Source organism: Amphiura filiformis, chromosome 17, assembly GCF_039555335.1.
Source record: "Amphiura filiformis chromosome 17, Afil_fr2py, whole genome shotgun sequence".
Lineage (NCBI taxonomy): Eukaryota > Metazoa > Echinodermata > Ophiuroidea > Amphilepidida > Amphiuridae > Amphiura > Amphiura filiformis.
In genome coordinates this window covers 17,948,482-17,971,204 of record NC_092644.1, presented here as the reverse complement: position 1 = coordinate 17,971,204, position 22,723 = coordinate 17,948,482, and the positions used below count along the sequence as shown (strand labels likewise).

At 38.5% G+C, this 22,723-nt stretch overlaps 2 protein-coding genes across 2 annotated transcripts in view; both read right to left on the bottom strand.

Moving 5' to 3' along the window:
• Positions 1-854: 854 nt before the first annotated feature.
• Positions 855-2,003, bottom strand: LOC140137399 (uncharacterized). Its single transcript, XM_072159042.1, has one exon. It carries the CDS (start codon positions 2,001-2,003, stop codon positions 1,332-1,334), a length of 672 nt encoding a protein of 223 aa, XP_072015143.1. The 3' UTR covers positions 855-1,331.
• Positions 2,004-2,065: 62 nt separating this feature from the next.
• Positions 2,066-22,723, bottom strand: part of LOC140137398 (tyrosine-protein kinase ABL1-like) — a 77,195-nt gene continuing 56,537 nt past the window's right edge. Inside the window, exons 4-9 of the mRNA XM_072159041.1 lie at positions 7,891-8,163; positions 6,495-6,579; positions 5,470-5,647; positions 4,041-4,225; positions 2,907-3,251; positions 2,066-2,703 (exon numbers count right to left, since the gene is read on the bottom strand). Of these exons, the coding sequence (XP_072015142.1) occupies positions 2,066-2,703; positions 2,907-3,251; positions 4,041-4,225; positions 5,470-5,647; positions 6,495-6,579; positions 7,891-8,163 (1,704 nt within the window). The remainder of the gene's footprint in view (positions 2,704-2,906; positions 3,252-4,040; positions 4,226-5,469; positions 5,648-6,494; positions 6,580-7,890; positions 8,164-22,723) is intronic.

The following is a 22,723-nucleotide window of genomic DNA, read 5'->3' as shown; positions in this document are numbered from 1 at the left end:
CTTTTAATTAGCTTCATAAATAACCCAAATAGTTGTGAATTGGGATATTTCTCTTCTGCATACCCCTTCATTCATGTTTTTAAAACAGTTTAGAAGTGTATAGAAATAAAAAAACTTTTCAGGATGTCATGATGTTGAAAGAAAAAAAAAACTTTTTCTGGAATTTCCAAAATTAATGTTGGTATTCATTTACAGTAAAAAAAACAAACTTTTTTCCAGATTAGGGTTGGTCGGTGGAGGACAAGCAAACAATCTTTTTTTTTGCCTTATACATAATACAATATGTACCACATTAGTGCAAATTTCAATCAGTTAAGCCTCTTTAATAGTAATTTATTTCAAAACACATAATATAGAAAAGTTGTTAAGTTGCAAAATACACTGAGTTATGAATGCATAACAAAACCATGTTGCCCTTACATATTTAAAACAAAAGAAACATAAATTATAAAGAAAAAAAAGCAGTTTGTGGTTAATATTTTTCAAGTTCTGATTTGACAATAGTGCTGTAGTTTGGCAGTTTTTAATATCTGTGCTGGGACTAATTGAAGTGCTACTTTCCGGTACTGGGATAGGAGTAATTCCAGATCAGGGGATATGAATTTGATTTGGAACTCGAACAATTTTGTTGGCACTTGTCCCATTTTTTGTACAAATAATCAAACACTGCAGTTGAAGAAGTGATCAAGGCTTATCTGCTTTATGTTATTTTGACTCTAAAATCTTTTTAAGTTTGATAGTTCAAAGTGGAACTTATTTCAATTTATAGTTGTGTACTTATTTGTTTGAGGGGTAAAACAAATATATATCAATGTTATATAATCAAGGCTGGTTTTTCAAGACTTTATAACAGTTAAATAGGTCTTGATACGTACCTTCTACCTGTTATAAAGTATCGAATAAGGTATTTTGTTGTATAAACTAAGCTCACAGCCATATTTAAACAGCATCACATTCTCTGAACAAGCATAATCGTACTGCCTGACCCTGACATGGCATGGTACTACTCACGCTATAAACAGTGCGAGCATTAGCAAGTTCGGAAAGCCTCTACTAAGAATTGTAATTGCTTTGATTGCAAGTCAGTGAAGATAGTTTGAAACAACAAAATCGCCACCTTAAGTTATTTCATCAATTGGCACATTAAAAAGACAAATAAACAAAACACATTTACTGATGAACACTTCCAGAAAACCCAAAAACTAAACTTGGCAAAAGCGAATTCATAACGACATATCTCTCCCCCCTCCTATCAAGTAATTGAAATTCCAGTATAATCTTCATATAACAGTACATATATATGGCAAAAAACAACAAAATTGACACGTTTATTATCGCTGGATCACAGCCTTGATGTCATTTAGTTTTGCCTGTAGATCGCCAATGATCGCCTCGAGCTGCTCGTGTGATCCCGAGCCACATTTGATCTTTAGCGTTTCTACGTCCCTCTCAAGTCCTGTTAGATGCTCTCGCAACGAGAATTTGACGCGCACCGACACCGAATCAACGTATTTCCTACACGAGTTGTAGAACACTTCGGCATCTACACATAGATCATTGCACCGTGAGTAATCTCTCTGGTGCAACACAGTTCTTGACGACGCTTCAAAGGCAGCAGCTAATTGCAATAGCGAGTCTTTAGTTACCAGCCCGACATTTTCCCCATCTATCGCCACTTGTCGCCTCATGGAGCCCCGTCGTGTGTCTAACGTTGACGGCTTTGCCGGTGGGAGTGGCTTGTGACTTGGAAAGTCCGGTTTGAGGCTTGCGATGACTGGTTTAGGGCTCGTGATTGGTGGTTTGGCTCCTCCGTGCGGTAATGGTTTGGGAAGTGTGAATGCTGGTTTGTTGGCTGCTACAAGTGTCGGACTTGTCGGTGAGGAATCATGAGTTGTTGGGGGTGGAGCTGGTGGAGGAATTTTCGGCCTTTGAATTGTTCTTGTCTTTTCGCGATAGCCTTTCGGCGTCATCGGTCTGTCCCTACCACTATCTACGTCTTCCATACTGAAACTGCGTTGCGAGATGGAATCGGGATCATTTCTTTGCGGCAGCGAAGCCGTTTTTGTTAACTGGTCCTTGCTGCCAACCTCAAGAGCTTTCGTTCCGCATGTGCAACATGCACTCTGTCAACTCTTGGGGGCGGTCTTAGAATTTGCCTGCCTATCGTTGTCTGCTGGTCGTGCCCATCAGTCGAAATATCAGGCTTGTCTATTGGAATAAACGGCTTGCGATCCATGGTAGGACTGGAATTTGATCGAGGAATTGGAAATTGTTGTCCGCCGTCATCATCATCGTTTTCACTTGGCTTTCTCTCTCGCTCCCTTGCTTTCTTATTTCTCCGCGTTTTGGGGGGTTTGAGCGCCTTCCGCGTTGCCGTCCCCGTTGGGTAAGATTCCGGTGTGGCGTTTGCTATTCTTACATCTTGGGCGTTATTCAAGCAAGAATTCAATTCTTGATTAACTGAGTCCATTTTGATTTGTGCACCACCGTTTTCGCGTCTATGCTGCGGAGATCCTTTCCGCGTTCTATCGCCGCCGTCATGAATCATTGCTGCTGGTATTTTGTTGTCGTCATCCACGTTGGAGCTTCTCCTTCTCTCCTCTTTGTCTTTCTTGCCACGGCCATGGAATGGTATCTTGGGGAACATCCTCTTCTTGTTGGATTCTGGGGACTCTTCATGGTGTCCACCTCGTCTTGACGGAACTGGAAAAAACAAACAACACCATTTTAGGTAAAATGCTTTGTAACACAACTACATTTAGCAAGAAAATACACAAAAGTTTTTAGGACAGGAGTGAGTGCAAATACATCTTTTACTAGTACTTTGTGATGTGAAACTTAAAATCTACTGATTTAAGTAGATACTGTGTGCAGTTTTACTTTGGAGGGAGGGCAGCGTTCCTTACCATGATCACCGTCTCCGCCGCCACCGGCAGCTCTTCTGATGCTCCTCTGCTTTGCCGGCAGACTAGGTGGCTCCTTCCTCCTCTTCAACGACTTCTCCACCTCCTCGTCGATGTTGGAATTCTTGAACATGTTATTCATCATGTCGTGGATCTCGAGAAAGTCTGGTCTCTCGTCGGGCTTCCAATCCCAACACTTGAGCATGAGGTTGTAGACGTCTAGAGGGCATCCTTCTGGTCGTTCCATACGGTAACCTCGCTCCAGTTTCTCGTAGACATGTTGTAGCTCTACGCCTGGGTACGGTGAACTGCCATAGGTTGCAATTTCCCATAATAGAATGCCAAATGCTGTAAACAAGAAGGAATTGTAATACAACATTAATGCTTTGCGTGCTGGTCATAGGTTTCAACATAAAAAGCCAGAAGTTTTCAGATATTTTCTCAAAATATCCAGAGCTATCTAAGACCCACTGAACTGATACTGGGCTTGTTTGTACTCAATTTTATGCATTTTTCATTCTGATTCCAAACATGATCATGAAAATTTACAATTCTAAAATTTTTGAATTTTGAATTTTTTTCAAAAACTTGTCGTCTGCAGTCGACACCAGCGTGGAGAGAGTTATAAAAGACAATTCTTAGGTACTTTTTGAGGGCTCACTGCTACACTGCCTTGTCTCCTCTATTAGCTGCCCCCTGTATAATGTTGTGTATAAATGTAATTGTGCATTACCCACGGGAGCTAATGGAGCTCAGGTGTTGCATTGAGCCCTCATTTTATTCCTTTCCAAATCAAATATTATTATTTATCATAATAACCATTTGTGACCAGCAAAATAATCATTTTGAAACCATAGGATGCACCATTGACTGGTACAAAATGTCCAATAATTTTACCTTAGTTTTATCTTTGGAAACAAATCAAAGGTTTGATGTGCTTTCGTAAGAAAGCTGACCCCCTCCCTCCCTGAAACGAAAGTGTGAAATGTTGAAAACTCCATCCCAAAAGATCAACTTCGAACACTATTTTAACTACCTAGTTTTTTTACAAGCGTAATCAGACTTTTTGACACCCCCCCCCCCCCACGAAAGGACCCATTGAACTTTTAGTTCGTTCTCTTCGTTCCTTCTACTCACCCCATACATCAGACTTGTTGGAAAACTTGTTGTAGGCGAGGCTCTCCGGTGCCGTCCATTTGATGGGGAATTTGGCACCGGCCTGGGCCGTGTAGATTTCTCCTGGTACTATCCTGGCCAGACCGAAATCGGCCACCTTGACCAGGTGGTTCTCTCCTAGTAGGCAATTTCTGGCGGCTAAATCTCTGTTGAATGGATGGAGAGAAAGAGAGATGAGTGCAAGGTGTTAAGGAAGGAGGGTATTTGCTGAGTGATTGGTGAAAGCAGCACCATTTTGGAAATTGTTATCTATGCAAGGATTTTATACGCAAAAAGGATATATATAAATTAAGTGTACAAATGAATAAGGATATGCATCAATCATCTGGATGATTGAGTGCATCAAAAATTTTGTATTCATTTTGTATGTGAATGATCCATTATCAATCATATAATACTTTTCATTACAGATTCAAATTTTGTTAACTTAATCAAACAGTGTGTTATTGCTGTGCATTCGTGTGAGAACTGGGAAAATGTGATTTTGGCCTCGAGTCACTACGGCTCACAACTAAATTAATATCAGACATGACAATAAGGGCCATATCATATAATTACTACGTTCAGTATAAGGTGGAATGTGACCTACAACAAAAAATGCATGGATCTTACACAAATGGGGCATATGCACTCCGAACACACTTTAGTTATTTAAGATAAAGAGAAAGATGGTAGACGGACCATGACTTTGAGACAGTGTGTATGAGATAACAAAGGTTAATGGATGGGGCCATGTTCTACTAGACAAACTGTAAGCATTCGCTACTAGTGTAGCCTATTTTTTGACACCCACATCTAATGCTTCTAGTTGTTGTATCGGGAAAAGTCACTAGTATGCCCAGTGTCAAATGCTCTTATTAAGTTGAACTTGGTTTAACATGAGACAGCACAAACCAAAGTTGTTAGAAATGAAAATCAAAAAATTTATTTTACATGATCTAATCAAAGTTTTTTTTACCCTGAGTAATACTCAGTGAGTGAGTAATACTCAAAGTAATACTCAGTGAGTGAGTATACTCAGTGAGTGAGTAATACTCAGTGAGTGAGTAATACTCAGTGAGTGAGTAATACTCAGTGAGTAGTGAGTAATACTCAGTGAGTGAGTAGAGAGTAATACTCAGTGAGTGAGTAATACTCAGTGAGTAGTGAGTAATACTCAGTGAGTGAGTAGTGAGTAATAATCAGTGAGTAGTGAGTAATACTCAGTGAGTGAATAATACTCAAGTGAGTAATACTCAGTGAGTGAGTAATACTCAGTGAGTAATACTCAGTGAGTGAGTAATACTCAGTGAGTGAGTAATACTCAGTGAGTGAGTAATACTCAGTGAGTGAGTAATACTCAGTGAGTGAGTAATACTCAGTGAGTATGTACAGACACGCTCAGACTTACCTATGGATAAAATTCTTGTTTTCTAAGTAGCTCATAGCGGAAGCTATTTGAGTTGCCATGTACAGTAACGTTACAGCTTGTACGCTGTTCTCATCGTTCTCTCGTAGGTATTCTAGTAGATTGCCGTAAGGCATGAATTCAGTTACTATGTAGAATGGTGGCTCTCTAGTGCACACACCTGATGGAAAAGAAGAAGGCATTGAAATATGGTTATAGAGAGTGATTCCATAATAGTGACAATGGTTTAATCCCTGCTTCACCAATATCAGTATAAGGCCATGGCAAAGAATGATTTCACAGAGATCACGGCTCATTCTCAACTCATTCAATTGGTCCAAATCCTGTATTTCATAACTAGCCCACTAGTATTTCTAATAGCCTGAACATTTGCTAAGTACTGGACTTACAATGGGTCCGTGACACAAAGACATGTGTCCACTAGCTGCTGAGTGGACAATTGGGTTATTCCATTTAAAATCCACACTACCCCTGTGGAAGATTTTGGAAATATCTTCCACAAGGGGAGTATGAATTTCAAATGGAATTAATACATTTTCAGTTCTATTTGAAACTCACCCTCCCTCTGTGGAAGATTCAGGTTGAATCTCTCTCAGAGGGTGTATGGAATTCAAATGGAGCTGCCTAATGTGTTCATTCTATTTAAAATTCATACTCCCCTGTGGAATATATTTTGCAAATCTTCTACAGGGGTAATGTGGACTTTAAATGGAATAGCCCATTGTATATAGATAGCAAAGGGCTCAGCAGCATAAAGATCAATTTCCATTAACCAATAATCAAAAGCAAAAAGACATAAATCCAATTTAGTGCACTTGAAAAGTAATAGTTTCATCTTTAAACTTCTAAGCTTTACACGAATGCATAGCATCTAAAGGACATAGGTCTTTGTGGCGCTGAGCCTTGGATTATCCAGATGCAGTTTTCTTACATGTCTTTGAGCCATCCATGACATGACCACTCTGTGACAGATACAAAATATTTTTTGTACAGAACACACAACTTACCTAATAATTGGACTAGGTTGGGATGTTTGATTGATTTCATAACGCCTGCTTCACTTAGGAATTCTTCCACTTTCATGTTCTCTTCCTGCAAAAATTAACAAATTGGTCAAATATCTTTAATAACAAATCCCTTTTTATCCTCGTAAGAAAGAACATTTCATACATTGACAGAAGTACCTCTTTTTATACATACTTCTTACTGCATGTCATCATGGTGGTACTAACCTGCACTTGGGGTACTGCCTCAAAGTTCACCAGATGGACCCCCACAATTCCACTTCTCATGTAGTAAGAGCCTACAGACCCCTTCCTGGACCCCAAGTTTTAGAGGCTATTATCTTTTGCAAGGTCAATTTTAAGCATGTGCATAGGACCTTGTGCAAAATAATACATGCTGGACAGTTAGCAGTAAGCTTAATCTGCAAAACATTTACAGTGCTACCTCTGTCAAATGTCCTCTGCGAGTCTGCTCCCCTATATGTTACCCCACAACTCTTGTCCTTGTAATGTGCCTTTCCCATTGATTTGATATAATGTTCTTGTCACCCACGCTCTGCTGTCTGCACTTAGTCATCTCTACCCTATAGAATGTGTGACAAGATCTGATCCAAGGAGGCAAAGGAAGTTTTTCTTTTATGCTCCCCCTTTTTGCCTCCATCTCAATTTCACAAGTTTTTTAAAAACCTTTTTTGCATCAGATCATGTCAAATATGATTGCAGTTTCTTCTGCTCAATAACTTTGTCACACATTCTTGCATGGATCATTATGTGATGACTTATGCAATTGGTGGGATGGAAGCAGCAAGCTACACAATCCTAAAGGGGCATTTTGTTGATCCATGACACTATCCCCCACTTCCTCATAAAAAGATGTTTATAGCAACAGAAACCTAAGACCCCTTCCTGGACCCAAGTTTATGAGGCTTTAATCTTTTGCAAGGTCCTTTTTAATGTCTGCAAAAACTTGTAATGTTTGTGAAATCCATTGAACTATAACCCAAAATGATAAAGCTAAAATCACAAATTGCTCCTTTAAGTGAGCAATTGTTTCACTTTTCAGCATTTTGTACTTCATGTCTTCAATTGGGCAATTCCATTTAAAGTTCACACTACCCCTATGGAAGATTTTGGAAATATCTTCCATTGGGGGAGTATGAATTTCAAAAGGAATTAGCACATTAACCAACTCTATTTGAAACTCACCCTCCCTCTGTTGAAGATTCAGGTTGAGTCTTTCTCAGAGGGTGTGTGAAATTCTAATGGAGCTGCCGTATGTGTTCATTCCATTTGAAATTCATGCTTCCCCTGTAGAAAATATTTCCAAAATCTTCCACAGGGGTAGTGTGAACTTAAAATGGAATAGCCTATTGTTTCCATCTTAATGTCCTCTACTCACCCTTAATGTTTTCACAGCCACCACCTTGTTATGTTTTTTCCATATCGCCTCGTATACTTCCCCGTATTGTCCCCCTCCCAGTTTGTTCTTCATCGAAATGTCCGTTCTTTCTATCTCCCACTCGTCCGGCGTCGGTGACACTCCGTAGATGGTCGGTTTGTTCATTTTGGCCGCGGGATAGCGCAGCGTCGTGATGAGTCCGTCTGCATCTTTGCAGTGATGGTGGACGAGCTCTGCCACGCTGTTGAACCTACTCTCTGTTGTGACGTAAACCTAGAAATGATGGAAAACAAACAAATACAAGAAATTAGCTATGATGACTACTTATTTGCAAAGTAACAGTGATCTCGAGCTCTCGGCCTCCATAAAATGACCAGAACTTCATCACAATGTAACTTTCCATCAAGTCTTAAAAATCTGTTTGAAACAAATGTTTAACTAGGAGATCTTGGACTTTGTATTATAACCCTGTGTAACACTATGGGGGCAAAATGCCATACTGGTCTGTCAATCATGGGAACCAAAATTTTGTGGCTAAGACCCAAAACTGACTGATGATAATAAGTATCATAAAACCATTGTTGCAGAGGTTTGCACATAGACAAGTTGCGCTAACATCAACAAATAGCTCACATATCCTAAACATACACATAAGATCAAATTGCCCAAGAACATGGCAAAATAATAAGGTACTGTTTTCCCTTTCCATGAGCAGCACACAAATATGGTGGAGTCCAACTCTTGAAGTCTGACAACTTCTTTGGGTTAAAATTATATGGCAGCCTCCTGGGCAGCCTCAATATGGAGTGTAACTAGGGCCTCAACCTTTTTCCTTCTCACACTGATATAGGGTGGGTTTCTAGAGCTGCATGTTAGCTTCAATTACTATATTGATATTATATTATTATTAGCACTGTCTGAAAACTTTTCTACCCAGGGTATCTCCAATCTATAAATAACAAAACTTGAGGCAAAATGCTAAAGTTTCTGATTCCCAAACTTGCAAATCCCCTCATACCCACATATCACCAGAAGCTGTTCTCTCAACATACTCGTAAATGAATGTTTGCAAACTTAGTCATTCCAGAGGAGGCTATTAATAGAAATAAATAGATGGTGAGAAAACAAAATCTCAATACGTCTTTATTTTGTCTGCCAATTATGCCCTCAGTCAGGAAATACAATACTCCTTCACCCTTCTTGACTATCAGCGAAAATGTAGGGAGAGAGATGCATGTCACGCCAAAGAACAAAATATATTTGTCAAACTGACAGCTGAAATGGAATCAAGTTACGTCGCCGAGTTTGTGTTGGTAAGAAGAAGAATCTGGAGGAGGGAGGGAGGGAGGATGTGATGAAGTAATTAAGAAGTCTGAACAAGATAAACTACTGGTGCCATCGTGTCAATTGCTGGTGTAATGTAATAATGAATGTCTTGGTGGGTTAACATCCGGGGTTAACATTTACCAAGAAAAGGAAGGGGGGAAGCATTGTATGAGCCACAATGCTCTCATCTCTGATTACATAGTTCGATAACTGCCATAGCTTCAATGTTGACCTCAGGTTGTGGGGGTATGAGTTTTTGTACCCAACATGTTTAAAAGGTCAGTACAGTTGTATTGATGTCAAGGACTGTGTCCTCGTAGATTGGCATGTTTTAGATCGTACTGGGGATTTCAGTTGAAATCATAAACACCCCTTATGTATTGCATGACCTTACTCATCTACACACTTACACAGGGAGTGTGAATTTCAAATCGAGTTACTTGAATGGGTGATTTCATTTGAAATCTGCACCCCCTGTGTGGGCATGTCATAAATCTATTAAACTTTTTATAAGATTCAGTACATCAGGAGAGGTGTTCGGGGTCGTGATTGCATGTTTGAGAGCTACTAGTAGTTCTGCTAACGGGAGGTATAATGTATACAAAGATTTCGTTGTTGGCACAATTCGGTCTGTAATGTTAGGGTTAGGGTTAGTTTAAGATTAGGGTTAGGATCAGGGTTATGATTAGGATTAGGCTTAGGGTTAGGATTAGGGTTAGAGTTAGGATTAGCTTACACGAAATAATTACATGAAGGATCGACCGTAATGTCATGCTATGTCATTTCATGAACAACTGTAGTATCTAACCATAGACCATCTAATCTATAAAATTTATCACTCCTGAAGTGACTACACAACACAGTGTATCCTCATCCAGAATCTACCTGCACATTTCTGTGTTTCACTTTGATACCAAAAATAGATGTTGTATTGAACCATATACCAATCAAGTCAACACACACACAAAATGCAGCAAAATTTGAATCACAAAAGCAAGTTCCCAATAACGATTTTATTTTTTTATCCTTATATGGAATCATTAACGCAAAGTATGCCAACAACTGCAGAAATAAACTGCTGTGTGCTTGTTTCCTTTAGCCTGAAACAGGAACTGGACTTCTAGCAATGGATATGCCAGCCAAATGTCTGGAAAAACTCAACATAAATTTAGTACTTGCTAGGGTAAAAACCTTTTTATAGAACTATTTAATAATTTTTTTATAGTTGGCAATGTTTTTATACTTGGAAATTTAGAGATAGTGATCAATGTTATGGCTGGGATAAAATACAAATCGTAGATAATATAATTGGGCTATTTCATTTCAATTCCACACTACCCATGTGGAAGATTTTGGAAATACCTGCCACAGGGGGAGTATGAATTTCAAATGGAATGAGCACACATTAGGCAGCTCCATTTGAATTTCATACACCCTGTAAGAAAGATTCAACCTCAATCTTCCCCTGAGGGAGAGTGAGTTTCAAATGGAGCTGCTAATGTGCAAATTCCATTTGAAATTCATACTTCCTCTGTCAGAGATATTTCCAAAATCTTCAACAGGGGTAGTGTGGATTTTAAATGGAATAACCTATTGAAAGTGCATTTGGAAAGCTCTGCCTGCGCATATCCCTGCTATCATATCATGGACTCGGCGTGGAGATTAATCGCTATTTAATTAGGTGATCACTTGTCAGCAGATAATTGTTTATATGCCTCAACATAAAACGAAATGTACAAAAATGTTTGCACTCTTGAGAAGCTCAAATTTCTGGTGTTTTGGGACATGTCCTGCAAATATATCTTCCTCCCACTCTCCTTCACAGCATCCTGAAGTTTGAAATCAAGAACGAAAAAATGGCGATGAAAAACTCATGAAACAATATATCCACCATCATGTCAGCCCTCCAGCTGCACACATCACAAAACATTTTACAGCAGACGAGAATCAATAGCCCCTTCAAACCACTCATCGTTCACATCTCGCACTCCCCCTTTCCTCAGGAACAAAGTACAAACGCATGCACACATATGTAACTCCACTATTGCTATAAAACAATGCGCCATATGAATCGTCACATGGATGTTTTGATGCGGTATGTGCGAGGCCGTGACACTGCATAATTCATGCTTCTATTACAGACTCGGCTGAGGCTCTATTAGGTAGGCAAATGGTGCAAAAGAGTGGCTTGCAGAAAAAAAAATTGAAATTCTGAAATATGATCTAAGTAGGATTTTCGGCATCCTTTTCTTGGGACTATAATCCATTTCCTAAATTTATGACATTCTTATGGAATTGCTGGTACTATCAGCTGAATGGAATCAATGACAGAATGACACACTGACCCTTGTGTGACCTTTAACCTCAATCTGTGTACCCCTTTCATAAGGCCTGGCAAAGTCGATTTTGAGTTTCCCGTCGCCCGCCCGCACTTCATTTTTGGGCCCGCACTTGAATTCATTATTGCGATTTTCGAAAAAAAAAAAAAAACTTAAAAAAAAAAAAAAAAAAAAACCGATGAAATCCGTGCATTTTTAGTGGAAAAATCAAATTCAAAACATCGATTTCGCTACCGGCAGTAAACTCATTGCGGCCGGTTGATTGGCATCTGATAGTGATAGCCTAGATCCTGTAGGCCCGGTTCGCAACACTTTGTAAATATGTTGACGTCGCCTGGACGTCGCTGTCCTTTTCCACGTGCGTATCATATACTGGACTGACAGATTAATGCTGTCATGCAGATCAATGATTCTACAGTGCTGTTCGCGAAATCGCACAATGAATAGTGATGTTTGTGCGAATTAAAAAAAAATATATTGATTCTGTTATTTTTGGATTTCTTTTCATAAATATCAATCATATATTTTAAAATAGTACTTGGTATCGTTTTACATTAATTTGATTGTACAAAAATGGCAAAATTTATATATTTCAACTCTGCTCTATTGTGACACTGTTGCACGAAATATGCGGTCGAACAAAAATATTTTTTTCAAGAATGGCTGCTCGGCTCTGGCGAACCGAACACATCAAATGCCAATTGTTCAATTAAATTAAGTACATTTTCGACCTAATATTCCATCTCCAGTCGCTACGATATATGGTTTCATTTCTGTGTCAGTTTTGGTCCAAAACATGGTCAGAAACAGGTGCAAAAACATGCGAAAACTCGGCCAATTTCTAGCAAATTTTTGTACTTCCGGGGTCCGCGCTAAAACACGTGGTGCCACAATAATAAAAAAAAAATTATCATTTCGATTTTGCCTTTAAAATTGCTTTTACACAACGTAACAATAATATTAATAAATGAAACGTGGATTATTTATGATGAAATAAAGTTAAAACATTAAAAACTGGATATTTTCAGGTTGTGATAAATAAGTAAATAAACATTAACCTCATGTTGTCAGGCCGCCACGCATACGCCTGTAATACACAAAACAAAGTGTGATTTCATCAACGGTCGCCGGCTGGGACTGGCTGGGATTTCCCCATCAAACCATCGTTACGGAAAGCATACACAAAGTGCAAGATTTCCTGACGTTGTATTTACAAATATTGCAGAATTTACTTCAATTCTTAGCAGGTTGGTCAAAATTTTGGGGCTTTTATTATTAAAAAATATTGATAAGAATTAAGAATGGAAATTTCTAATTTTCATCTTCAACTAATGATTAAATTTGAAGTTTTGTCTGCGTCCACATACAACAAATGCATGGGATATGGACGCAGATCGATCTGCCTTCATGTTCAATTGGGAGCACAAATTGAGCTCCTCGGTTCTACCAGGAGTGTAATTTTAAGTGCTCAAAGTTGCGCTCCTGAACAATTCCAGGAGAGCAATTAATTGAGCTCCAATGATTTCTTTAAAACGAAGGACTGAATTGGTATCAATTTTGACCTTGCAGCCTCTTTGCAAGTTTATATCTTTGGTTAAACATCCTTTGAGTGAGTGAGCGGTAAATAACAACAGCTAACAACATGTTTTACACTCGCATTTTGTCATATAATGAAAGTCACGAAAATAATGAATAATGAATAATGAAAAAGTTACCTCACTTGTTTTCAAAAATTATGTGACGGGAAACTCAAAATCGATTGTTCGGGGCCTAAACTCAAGTCTGATGAGAAGTTTTGAGTAGATTCCTCAAAATATCTGGATTTTCAGGTATTATTTCGCTCCCAAGGACCGCATAATCAATATTAGGTTGGATGTAGAGAATGCACTCACGGTTTACATTATGCTCTTGAAAATTCTATTAAAGTCTCATTTTTAAATGCATCTGGTGAGGAGATGCAACTTTAATATGCACATGGAAATAGTGTATTCAGTCGAGTTGTACTCCATGTCTTCAAACCAAAATGGAATTTGAAATTCACACTTGGTACATGCAAAGATGATTTTTTTTTCAATTGCTCATACATGCTATTCTCATGTAGTCAAGTTATAAAAAGAGCTATCAAGCTTATATTCTTTAAAATTGAAAAACTCAAGTGGTAATATGAAATCTGCCAGCCATACTCTCTCGATACCCTCCCCTTGCTCATTTTACACTAATCAGTCCAATTTTGACTTGCAATCTTACATCCAACGAGGGGTAAACCGCTTCTATTGTTACACGATCCCCGGAGAGCCTGGCAAATTGTAGTTGCTGCATGCAACGACTCCTCAGTCATGCATTATGCAACATGCCGCTTTGAAGGAGCAGCCAAAAAAGAAAGAGAAATGCTCTTGGCACCTAATGTGTCGATAAATTTCTCAATAGTTTTCCAAAAGAGCAGACATTCTGGGGCCCTCTACTTTCCGCTTTATTCTTCCTCTCGCAACAATCGTTTTACGGTTCGCGAGGTCACAACAGAATGCACCAAATCAAATCGGAAGACCGTTGCGGGGATGTTACCCTATATGCATGTCAAAGTAAATACACATAGAAATGGATTATTTGCTCTCTTGTGTGCTACTTGATATATTGACTCGTGGGCCTCTCATCTACAACAACTCCCGCCCCGTCAGCCTCCCATTTCCGCTTTCTCATCCATGACAGATTTCAAAGTGTCGCTAGCAGATTTCTTTCCTGTATATTGCAATGGAATGGATAATGTTTAATGCTACCTTACTACAGAGCTAATGACATCTCTGTACAAACCATGCTTATTTGATTTTCTCATGCAGCCATCTATTTTTAGTTCCAAGCGATTACGAGGGAGGGGGGATTAGGGGATAGGTGGGAAAACTTGCAAAGAAATAAAACTAAGATGAGTGAGCTGTGGTAGTTCTTGATTAGAGAGGAGAGTCCTGTTCAATCACAAAGGTCACTCCGTAATCTTCTTTAAATTCAGTTTTGTGTATTCAAAGAATATTTTTTTTTAAATGAAAGTCCTCTCCAAGTTAACGAGGCAGAACAAGATCACAGAAAATTAGATTTACATGTCGGGGGAGGGGGGCAAACAATTATGGTAATTTTCTGATTCCGCCTCCCAAACCCCTGGAAAAAAAATCCAATGTGCCACCACTATATAGGTTCTATGAGTACCGGTACCATTTTTATTGTAAATCAGGCAATTAGTGTTGCTAATTTGAATTTTCAACACTAATACTTCAGGACAAATTAAAAGGTTCCACAATTGGTATACAAAGAGTAGTCCTTCACAATGTAATCTATTCTTCCTTGCAACAATATACTTTCACTGGAAACTCAATTCACTATGACCCAAAATAGCCTCATTTCCAAAGAAATAGTTCAGAAACCTCTATGCAATCATCATATCTCAAATGATGACCTCAAGCTGTGGACTATGAGTTTGTGTACCCAGTGTAACTACAAGCCATTCTACGAGTGTACAAGTCTATAGGGTTTAAAGAGCTGTGCCTTGATACATGAGCATGTTAGCGATTTTAACTCTCGCAACCAGGGTGTTGATTGCAGACGGCAAGTTTCAAAATTTTTTAATTCAAAAATTTCAGAATTGTAACTTTTCATGACCATATTTGGAATCAGCATATAAAAATGCATTAAAATGAGTACAAACAAGCCTAGTATTGGTTCAGTGGTTCTTGATATTTTGAGAAAATATCTCAAAACTTCGGGACTTTTATGTTGAAGCCTATGGCAGGCTAGCACGCATGGCTAGCATACTGAGCATTAATGACTACACAAAAACACATAGTCATGCATGATGACATCACTACCCACTTCGTACGACCTGCTTGAGAAGCAACATGAATAATGTGCCACAATGACAATTGCTTGCCTAGAACACTTTGGTATCATTAAAACAGGTTCATGTTTCGCCCCAAGCTCTCCAAGCACATCAGTATGTGTAGCACAACATGCTCATCTATCAGGGCACAGTTCTTTAACCCCAATACATTTGTACACTCATTGTATGACCTTTGAAAATTTGGGTACTAAAACTCATACTCTGCAACTTGAGGTCAAATTTTGCACTATGATTGTGTAATTGAGGTTATTGAACTATGCCGTTGGGATGAGGCCATTGTGGTACCTAGTGTAGGATCTCATACAAGCTCATCTATCAGACACAGTTCCTTAACTCCAATATGTTCCTCATTCACCGAATGACCTTTGAATAGATCTGGGTACAAAAACTCATACTCCGCAACTTGAGGTCAATTTTGAGCTACGGTTGTTGGATGGAGGTCAACGAATTCTGCCAATGGAAGTGAGGCTGTTTTGGTTCATAGTTAGAGCACTCAATGCACATGCACTCTGCACCAGGAATAATCAATTTCTGTCTGCCCAAGTTGGTAGCTTCCCCTGCATTTGTAATGGAAATTTAAAAGCTGTTAAATGTTTTTCCCATTACTTAAATTTGTGCAATTATGATGATACACAATTGTACCCAGTAGACCAGACTTTTTCAACATCTGTAACTTTAAACCCAGAACAAAGATGAGAGTGAGAGATACACCATTTGAGAGATAGGGAGAGGGGGAGACAGAGAAAACCGGAGTAGAGAGTGACATTTTTTTGACATCTAAATTAGTCAGTGGCTCTTTTAAAGTGATTTCTGGATGGCAAGCTTGCCAAATGAACTATAAATAAAAATTCCTTTAAAAAGGGAATGGGGTGCCAAATGGAAGCTTTGATCTGATGTGCTGAAACAGCTTGAAATGTAATCGTTTGGATAACTAGGTAAAGAAACCAAACCTGTATTTTTGCCAGGATAAAGTACCCATCTCACTTTTGTTAGCGATTAGGTCAGACTCCACCATGAAACGATGCTGTGGGGCACCTCCTCCACAGCAAGTTTGTTACCATCCCAGCATTTAAGGATGTCAGTACCCATTTATACACCTGGGTGGAGAGGGGTAATCAAGATTATTAAAGTGCCTTTAATACTCAATGACTATATGAGCCATATTCACAGAACAAGCATTCCAAAGCACCATGCAAATACCAGGGATATGAGACAGTCTCATATCCCTGGTAATACAGTGACTAGATTTTTCATACACCACAAAACTTTAGAAACAACTGCTTGTCCCATTTTATCTTGACATCAAAATCTATCTCTGGCAATCAAGACTCCAGTGAGCACTCTGGGAAGAAAAAATGCCAGACCTATAAAAAACATGACAAGCTTTTAACTGTGGCAATAAGTCAGATTGGGCCATTAACCCCAATTCACATCTTCAAAATGTGTGGCCCATGCATCATCCATCAGCCAGTGTTGCCAACTTTTCAGGCCCAAAGTGCGGCAAGCACCACATCAAGGTGGCGCTCAATGAGCCCAATTACCAGTCAAATGAAAAGGCACACAAAATTCTCATTTTTGGGTGCTTTTATTAATTCTAGTGAAGAAAACACCCAATTGGGGCGGATGACAGTGACCAATCAATAATTTCCAATAACGTAGCTCTACAAATTAATGCTTGAGAAGGTTCATAAAACATTTTGCAGACTGGATCGGCTGCCAAAATCTGCAAATTAAAGGGAAAGGAACTGTGAACTTTCTGCTTTGGAAAGCAGAAAGTTGACACACCTGGATACTTGGAAAAGTAGCTCAATTTAGCAAAGGTGCTGCGACTTTTTTTAGGCGTGGCAGGCCATTTAATTGTTCACAATTCAATGCACTCGTTCATATATCTTTAACTATTCTAAAATAAGTTATTCAAAATTATTACAACATGCCTAGCTCTGTTGCACAATGTTGTTCGAAGTTTGCTACCATTTTTGTTTTCAGGTAGGGAGGCCTACTAAAAATACAACACGTTGTATGCACTGTGCATGTATGCATACTCTCGTTGGCCAGGCCAGCGAAAGACCCACGGCTCGTGATCACCAACCTAGTACTTGGCACATGAGGGGTCTCTGGTTTGAATCCCGAGCAAAACAACCATCTTCTTTGTGTGTTTTCTCTCTCTATTCCTTCCTTCTATCCCTAGTCACCAAAAAAGCCCTTGGTGCATTACAGTTAAGGTGGATTTTGGTGTTCGCCACATTCTAAAATGCCATTACTATTCACTAGAATCCACAACATGCTTATCTATCAAGGCACAGTTCTTTAACCCCCAATACATTTGTACATTAATTGATTGACCTTTGAAAATTTGAGTACAAAAGCTCATACTCTGAAACTTGAGGTCAAATTTTGCACTAAGATTGTTTAATTGAGGTTATTGAACTATGCCATTGGGATGAGGCCATTGTGGTCCACAGTGATTATCAATATTATCATTTAAAAGTAGCCCAATTGGTGCGGTTATTAAGGCAGCAGTGTCATCATCGGCTTTGTCCTTGGTATTCATTTTCAGATGCCATGGAATATAACATATCAGACAGTCCCCAGAGGTCACTGAGGAATAGTATTGACGCATTGGGTATATTTATGAGAAGCACGCAGCAACGCAATAATCAGATTATATCACTGAATCCTATCCATACAATTTAAAGTGGCATGGCATTTAGTTTCATATTAAACTATTACAACAAGACATGACAAAGATTAATAGCCCGGACTGGTGAATTTGAATAAAACATAGCTTGAAGATGTCCCAGACAGACACAACACTGCAAAAATCAACAAATACGATCGTAATTCATAACAGATGTGGAACAAAGAAAAGACAGTTGCATAAATTCAACAGATCATCGTAGCCATTAATCTCACAAATCTTAAAAAGAAATTGGCCAGTTTTCCCTTCATTTTTTTTTCATAGCTCCCTGTCAAAAGACTGATATCTTCATCAATCTCAATAAACTCTTTCTTCATTATGCCGTTTGCAAAATAGCCAGCAGCTAGCTACCCAATGCAACATAAAATCTTACAACAAATTCCTGGGGCTTATAACCATCAGAAAGAGATACCAGACCCAGAGCCAATGACCTATACCAGGAAATCGCAAGGGACCAATGCCCCCAAAACTTTTAACACTCTCATTTACAACTCCAAATGTACATATATCACATGGTAACTATGAACTTAGCATTTATAAACTCTGTGGCAATTAGTCCTCACATCTTCATTTACAAAGTTTTGATGTGTATGAAATGTATCCAAATTATGAATAATGTCTTCTGGTGATGAGATTACAGAGAATTCTTTGTCCCAAAGAAGTATCCTGAATTCTTCTCAGATTGGTTACAAGAAGGTAGTCTGATCAAGGAGCGATTGTAAATCATGCCTTGTAGATTTATCAAAATCAAAACAAAAGTTCTAGGTGCTATGTACCATAAATTAATAGGCCCTAGATACAACTCACAAGTACAATTTGAGACTCTTTGAACAAAATCTTTGCTGGCCCTTTGCACATGCCAAATTTTTGGGATCCCAATTTGTAAAACTTAAATGATCTAGATAGGCCTATATTATTAAATATATTGCGAGGGTGTCAAGCAAGACAATTTGCATATAGGCCCTAAGTGTATGCATACTGTTTTCTTAAGCCTTTTTTAAAGTATGTTATTTAAAAGGTACCCATGAATGTGTGCTAAATATCCCCCGCTTGCTTGCCCTCTCTTTCGGCTGGCCAAAAAATTTACCTCCCCAGGCCAGGGCTCATAATTATTGCACAGCCCCTTATTTGATAGAAAACATATTACACTATCCACCATTTTACCTCTTGCAGCATGACCATGCAATTTACAATATTCCTCCCATCTGGGATGTTTTGTACACAGTTATCATGACTGTAGCCTGGCATGCTATTAAATCATGTTCATGTTGCCACCAACATAATGTCATTACTTAATCCATCATCAATTTCATCTCTCATCAATTCTAGATAACCACATCATGATGCTATTGACTCCCATGTATTTCTTCATAACCTTTCAACCCAGAGAAGATGACTTACACTCTCCATAATGCATTGCTCCCATTTCAATGTTCTGTACTGATCTGCAATCCAGTTCAACATGAGTTGATAGGGACAAAAGGTACCTCATGAACAGAGCACATCCAGATCTTGCAAAATATGTTTATTTTCATGACTATCGATCGACCCATAGGCCTATTTTTTAGTTCATTCTCTACTTCAAAGCAACATGTTTTGTCATTTGATGTAATGAGGTGATGTATCATGTTGCAAAGGATTCTGGGAAGTGTAAGATATCTTCTCTGCTTTCAACCCATCTCTCCTTGGATCAGCTGAGAGGCAGGCACACATATTAATGCAATGCTGCATCATTTCTACAACACATGTGCAATATTTTCACTGTTTGTTTGTTTTATGATATGGAATGACAGTGAATACCTCAAGAACTTAATCAACCAATGCCGAATACTGAGAATATTTGTACTATTAATTTGAAAGTATTTGTCAGATGAAAAAATGAAAGAAAAAACTCTTGAATGTTTTGTAAACTTGTTGATGATGACTGGTTCGACATTGTTGTGATGTCTATTATTAATTGCTTGGTGATGTCTGTTAATTGCTTGACATTTTGATCTCAATCTTGGACCCAATTTGGATATATATATAAAACAGATGTTACATAAATTCAAGATCAAGGGTTAAGTTCAAGTACACAACACAAACCTCCCTATCCCATTCCAACACTCTCGCTTACCCCAGCATAGAGTCAACAAGTGAAATAAATATGTCTTATGCTTAAAACCAAATCAAGTTGGTTCAACAATAGTGTAATTCTTCCTGTCTGATTAGTATAGACGAGGTACTAACATGGTGACCAGCGAATGGGATCTAACATTTAAATGCCATCGAAATGATTGTTGATAACGTGTATACTACTGCTGGTGATAACTCTGGTAATTAGCTAAGGTGCATCTGCATACTCTACTCTACAGCCAAATTTGTGTTCTTATTGTTCAATTATATGGATAGGCAGCTTAGATCTTGGATGATCTTCATCTTTCCATTCTTGAACCCCAGTCTTCAACACAAAGGACCCTGCTGTTAGATATAAATGACTGTGTCAACATCATTTAATTACCAGGAGCTGTATCATGACATTCTCATTGCAGATAGCTTCAAAGGAATATTGATTCGCATATATGATTATGAGATTGCTGATCATTATTCTGAATAATCAGTCCCAGAACAAAGTTTTCATTTCACATGATCGTGAGCTGAGCTTGAACTGGTTTGCTTTGAAAATCTTGGTGTCAAACTAGACACATGGACAAAAGCACTAAGAAGCACATGGAAATACTTCAAGATTCTGTTTGGTAATCCTCTATTTGTGATGCTTGAATCACTTTATTCTGGACTAGGAACATCCTTCTGATACTTTAGTGTCTGGATAACTGGAACAATTTTGACAGGTCTGTTGTCTACTTCGCTGTTTGTGAATTAGAGACAAGGATAACAAAATTAACATCCTCGCGCTTGAAAGGAAAGTAACAGGATTTGAACACCCACTATCTGATGACAGTGTTTGGTTTTGAACTATCAGAACATTATGAATTGCATCTGGCTGGATACTCTATAACGATGTGTTGATTACCAGTACGCTTGAACAAAAACTTTTCATGGAATATAAAATTGCAGCTGGTGAGTAACTAAAAGCTAAATTGTGTTTCAGACTCCCCTTTTCGATTTAAATTTCTTTGCTCAAAATTTCAACAACAAAAAAAAAAAATAAATATTAATTAGTATCTATCAATAATATTAATTAATTGCCAAAGGATCATCATGTCGGATCAAGATAAAGAAAACAGTGATCCCAGTGCTATAAATCAAGAAGAGAGCACAAGTACTGATGGTCATAGTGAGCATGGGCATGATGAATCTGAAGTGGAATTTTCATTATCAGAAGAACAAAAATATGAGATGAGAATGAGTGAGATTGAATTTCAGAGAGAGAAAGAAAGGAACGAGTGGAAATTGAGAGAGAGGGAGATAGCATTGAGAGAACATGAAATGAAACAATCAGCAGATAGGATAGAAAGGGACCATGAATTTAAGATTAAGGAATTAGAACAGATCAGAGCAATTGAGGAATTGAAAATCAAACAGTCACAATCAGAAGCAAAACTAGATCATGATAAAAATAACGGTCAAGACAAGGATAGCCAATCGTTAGAAAAGCCTACCAAAACAAAAGTTAAGGTTCCCAAACATGATGATGAGAAAGATGAGATTGATGTATATCTGGAGTGTTTTGAGAAGGTTGCTATAATGAATAATTGGCCCAAGAAAAGCTGGTGTCTATATCTTGTACCTGAGCTCACTGGTAAGGCAAAGCTTGCCTATAGAAGATTAAGTAAGGAGCACATAACTGACTATGATAAGCTCAAACAGTCAGTTCTCGATGCATATGAGCTAAATGCAGAAACTTACCGACGTAAATTTCGTAGCAAGGAAAAGGGCCAAGACCAGTCAGTTAAGGAATGGGTAACTGAATTGCAACAAATCAGTGAAAAGTGGATACAGCAAAGTGGGGTTAAACTAGATGATGGTAAGGCAATTAGGGAGTTGATTGTCATGGACCAAGTTCTGACCAAAGTTCCCAGGGACCTGCGGCTTTACCTAAAAGATAAAAGTTCAGAGATTAACAACCAAGCTAGTAAGTTGGCTGAGTTTGCTGACAAACATATTGAGAATATGGGTGGAAGGAAATGGTATGATAATCTAGCTAAGAAAACTCATGGGACGGATAGATCAGAATATAAGGGTACAACTAGTTCAGGGCAAAGCAGGTCCAATCCAAGTTCATATAATCCAGCAGGTAGAGGAAAAGGTACAACAGGGGGTAAACTCAATAGTACTGCTGAAAGGCGATGCTATTCTTGCCAAGAACTGGGTCACATATCATCCCAATGTCCAAAGAGGAGAGAGAAAAGTGCCTACTTAACAGAAGTTTTTGTAATAGACAAGGTTGACAAAGTAGTCCAAGGGACAGTAAATGGGCAAAATGTGAAGGTCAAGTTAGACACAGCCTGTGACCAAACAGTAGTTGATAAGAAGTTCGTTGAACCTTATCAATATCAGAAGAAACCTGTCAAACTCAAGGGATTGATAGGTAGAGTAACTTTGCCAGTGGCAAGGGTGTGGTTAGATTGTGAATACTTCACTGGG